At 41.5% G+C, this 4505-nt stretch overlaps 1 protein-coding gene across 1 annotated transcript in view; it reads left to right on the plus strand.

Annotated features, from left to right (window-relative positions):
* Positions 1 to 4505, plus strand: part of RPS6KA6 (ribosomal protein S6 kinase A6) — a 101644-nt gene that overhangs the window by 65068 nt on the left and 32071 nt on the right. The window contains exons 14-16 of the mRNA XM_019521389.1: positions 391 to 516; positions 1109 to 1198; positions 2810 to 2968. Coding sequence (XP_019376934.1) covers positions 391 to 516; positions 1109 to 1198; positions 2810 to 2968 — 375 coding nt within the window. The remainder of the gene's footprint in view (positions 1 to 390; positions 517 to 1108; positions 1199 to 2809; positions 2969 to 4505) is intronic.

Here is a 4505-nt window from a genome sequence, read left to right on the forward strand (position 1 = left end):
AGAATGCTGGGGTCAAACGACTCTGGCAGGGTGTCTATCTAGCCTCCTTTTGAAGACCCACAGGGTAGGAGCGAGCACCACTTCCCTTGGAAGTTGGTTCCAGATCCTAGCCTCCCTGACTGTGAAATAGTGCCTCCTGAAGTCTAGCCTGAATCTACTCTTTGTCAACTTATGGCTGTTATTCCTTGTTACTCCCAGTAGTGCTTGGGGGAACAGAGACTCTCCCGTTGCCTGCTGGTCTCCCTTGGCCAGTTTAGATGGCCACCAGATCCTCTCTCAGCTTTCTCTTGTGGAGGCTGAACAGGTTCAGGTCTCATAGCCTCTCCTCATAGGGCCTGCCCTGCTGCCTCCTGATCATGCAAGTTTTAAAGACTCTTTGTATTTTGACAGCAAATTCATGGAAACAGCACACAGTTCACTGAAGTATATGAATTAAAGGAGGATATTGGTGTTGGATCCTACTCTGTTTGCAAGAGATGTGTACACACAGCCACAAATATGGAGTTTGCTGTAAAGGTAATTGATGTAAATTCTGCTTTAGTATTTGTGTAATTATACAGTACTGTATTATACTGTATATTAGCTTCTATCATTTCTTCTTGAAACAAGAGTGTTATCTCTATTACAAAAAGACTTTATCGAGATCTATGCGATTAGTTATTTGAAATGTAATTCTGAGAATGCAAGCTGTGCTGTAAAGATAAAATAAACAGTGCTTCCTATTTCTTTTTCTGGTATACAATAAAAGCACAACTGAGGTGAGATGAGTACCATCTACAAGGATAAAATAATTTTTAGGCTGCTTTTCAGTGAATTCCATTCTTTATATTAGAGTTGTTTTCAAAATTCACTTGTTTGTAGCTATATTAACTTCAAGAATTAAGTAAACAAGTCAGATAAAAATTGTTTATGACTGGTTGTAAAAATGAAAAATGTAGGTAAATAAATCATTAGGACATTAAGTGTGTAGTCTAAACTGCCTTCTTTAATGACAAGCATTTTTTAACTTGTATTGCATCTCATTTCAAGCATATATAAAGAATATTTTAATACATTTTGCCTTAAGAAGTAATTAAACTAGGATCTTTTTCACAAATTTATTTCACAGATTATTGATAAAAGTAAAAGAGATCCCTCAGAAGAAATTGAAATATTGATGCGTTATGGACAGCACCCAAATATTATTACCTTAAAAGATGTATGTATCTCTCTCAAATTTGACTGATTTTTATTAAAAACTGTAAATAGGAAAACTGGTTGGATGTGACCCCAAGTTTCTCCTTTTCATTGAGTACTATTTGTTATCATTCTTTTTTCGTCTGCAGAAAGTATTAACAAGTTAAAGATTTGCAGATATGTGTTCCTCTTCGTAGCTAGTAAATGGAGAACTGATCGAGTGTTTGTTTTATTTTTAAATTTAAGAAAACTATATATAATGTATATATTTAAAGCTTTCATGGATGCTTTAACGTAACTGATAAATGCTTAACCCATATGCCTTTACCCATAGTGGAAATTTGTGTTTCCTATCCTTATCTCAGATAAGTAGCTAACATATTGATGATCTAATATATAGGAGTACATCAGTAAAGATGCTCTTGGCCAATACCAGTAGCTGATTATTAACCAGCCATATTGGCTGATACTGATCCGATAACCGATAATTAGTAATATAGCTCATTGAACGAGCTTTAGTTCAAGTGTCCCCACTGCCATTTCGAAACACAAGAACATTAAAGCAGGAGACATGATGTCACTTAAAGCACTGTCCCCCCCCACTTCTGAAGTGCATGTGAAAGTGCCCTGTGCCAGTTGCAGCTCCTGCCCTTCAACCTCAGTGTGGGGGCAGCTGCCTGAGCCTGAGGTTGTCCAGAGCTGTGTGGTCTCTGGGCACTTTTTAAATTAGAGCATCTCATGGAGCCACTCTAATTAAAGCACCACCCCTACTCCTGAAGGAGTCCTTCCCACCAGGGGAAAGACACTGCTGCACACAGCGGGCGGGAGCATCTGCTCCAGCCCCTTCCAGGCTCAGCCCCAGGGGCACAGACCCCTAAGCACCATGGGTTGAGTTATGCTGGCCCTCCCCACCCAAGTCACATCTTCAGCATTTGGCGCCTCTTACAGTGCTTGCCCCATCCCCAGTCCATGCCGCGCCAGCACCTGGAACACCTCTGCAGCTGCTCCACTCTGACCTAGTTTGGCCCGCCAGTGAGGGGATGGGGGGGGTATCCTGAGCCACTTTGGCTCATGGGAGGGAACCCAGGTACCTGGTGGCCCCAGCATAATTTAATTATCAGAGAACATTATTGGCTAACAAAAGCCAATAGCCAATTAATGTTTATTTCCCTTTTATTGGTGTTAATCCAATAAATAACTGATACTGGTTCACCTCTACTAATATAAGGGGGGAAAAAACACTTCACATATCTTTGTTCAAGGTGCCCTTGACTGAAAATTGCAGGAAAAATAGGGAGTAGTAGTGTGCTTCTTCCTAATGCAACAGGTTTATAGACCAAAACTATTTTAATTGAGTCATAATTTCATAATTCACTATCCCAAATTTTGCAACATTACACACAGTTTCTTTACTCCTTAGGCAATGAGGTGCAGATTTTGAATTGCAGAAGTAAACTCCACACTCCCAGTCTGTGCTTTGTATTTACTATGGTGATTAAGCCCATCCAGTGCCCCCCCCCCGCCACTGCCCCACCACTACCTTTCCCTACCCCTGCAGTGCTCACTCTGCTTGGGATGCTTATTTAACTGTATGTACATTTGCTGGAATTATTAATATTTTAAATTCCTGCAGGTGTACGATGATGGTAGATGCATCTACCTTGTCACTGAATTGATGAAAGGAGGAGAGCTTCTCGATCGAATTCTCAGACAAAAGTTTTTCTCAGAACGGGAAGCTAGTGCTGTATTGTATACTATAACCAAAACTGTTGACTATCTGCATTGTCAAGGAGTAAGTGATATATATTGTGTCATGATTGTATTTACATGTCATATCTAACATTCGCTTACAAGCTTTGTTATATAATTTTTGTGACCAAGATACTATAAAAGGATAGAGACTTCCTATGAATACTACATCATTTTGGCTTTTGTAAAATTTCTGAAAATCCTTTTCTTTAAATGACCTCTTTTTAGTTATGGGCTGACCTGTTGCTTCTTGAATAACTGGAGCTAGATATTTGGCATCACTCTCAATCTGACAAAGTAGGAATCCCAACTGGATGCACACTTTGCTCTACAACATTCGTCTACTTGGCTTGTAGCAGTGGTTGCCATTCCTAACTTCGGTTTATGGTTTTTAGGTTCTTTCTCAAAGGTCTTAGGCCATTTCTGTTTCAAAGCTATGGAATATCTGGGATGTTCTGAAAGTTCAGAAAGGGTTTCTCTGATTTATGGACTGTTCTATGTACAGCATACCCTCAGTCTCTACCTAAATTTGGAATTAAGGGTAAATGGCAAATGAGACACTAACATTGTAAGTGGCTTGGTGAATGTGAATTCTCCAAAATCAGTGTCACTTGTAGTGTTTGTTCCATTAGAGCACTTAGAATTGTCAGTGTAGGTGGACCAAGTTATGAAATCAACCATATATTAGTCTGAAATGAATGGAATTAAGGGAAAAAAAGACTTGGATCTAAATCTTTCTTTCTGTTGATGATATTGATACATTGGCTAGGGACAGAAGTTGCATACAAACTGTTTAAGTCATCAGAAACTGCTTTAAACATGTAACTGGCCTCCCTGCGACCCATCTCACTGATCACAAAGCGGCCGCAGTGCCCCCACTCCCCGGCCGATGCACACAGGAAGGGGGACGAGCATGGGCTGTTAGGGGGTGCACCAGTGCTCTCGGGTTGAACGTGCACCCCCGTGAACTCCCAATGCACCACCACTGCCCCCAGGCAAACCCTGGCTGAGGTCTGGGGCCAGGGAGGGTGGTTAAACTTCCTTCTCCCAAGTTCAGAGTTGCCCTGCCCTACCAAAAATTTACTACTGGCTGTGACTGTGGACTACAAATCCCAGAGGCACCTGAAAGCAGGAAGAGGAAGTGGTGAGCAACTCTGCAGTGTCTTACTGCTGTAATTCTGGACTGCAAATCTCAGAGATCTCAGAGGCAGCAGGAAGAGGAAGCGAACGCACAGCTCATGCTGCCTATGTGCCAGAGAGCTGTGCTGTAGTGCCCCCCGGCTTCTGGTCTGAGTCACTGCAGGCGTGTGGCTGTGTTTCCTGAATCAAAAATTAATGTCTGTCCAGCTGTTTCTCAATTTAATCTCTGCTACTCAGACTAACCTGCAGAGACTGAATCAATTCAGCCTCAGGTTTTTTGGCTGTCTGTACTTAGCTGTTAAGTGAAGTGACTGAAAAATGCCAGACGTGATGGACTATTGGGGTGGTCAGTTTTTTTGGGTGAAGGGCTGCTTACTGAGCTTTGGCAAGCTATTGAGGGCTGCATGACAGGCAGCAGCCAAGAAAAAATAAATATTAAA

Source organism: Gavialis gangeticus, unplaced genomic scaffold (assembly GCF_001723915.1).
Source record: "Gavialis gangeticus isolate Ggan-Ray unplaced genomic scaffold, GavGan_comp1, whole genome shotgun sequence".
Classification (NCBI taxonomy): Eukaryota; Metazoa; Chordata; order Crocodylia; family Gavialidae; genus Gavialis; species Gavialis gangeticus.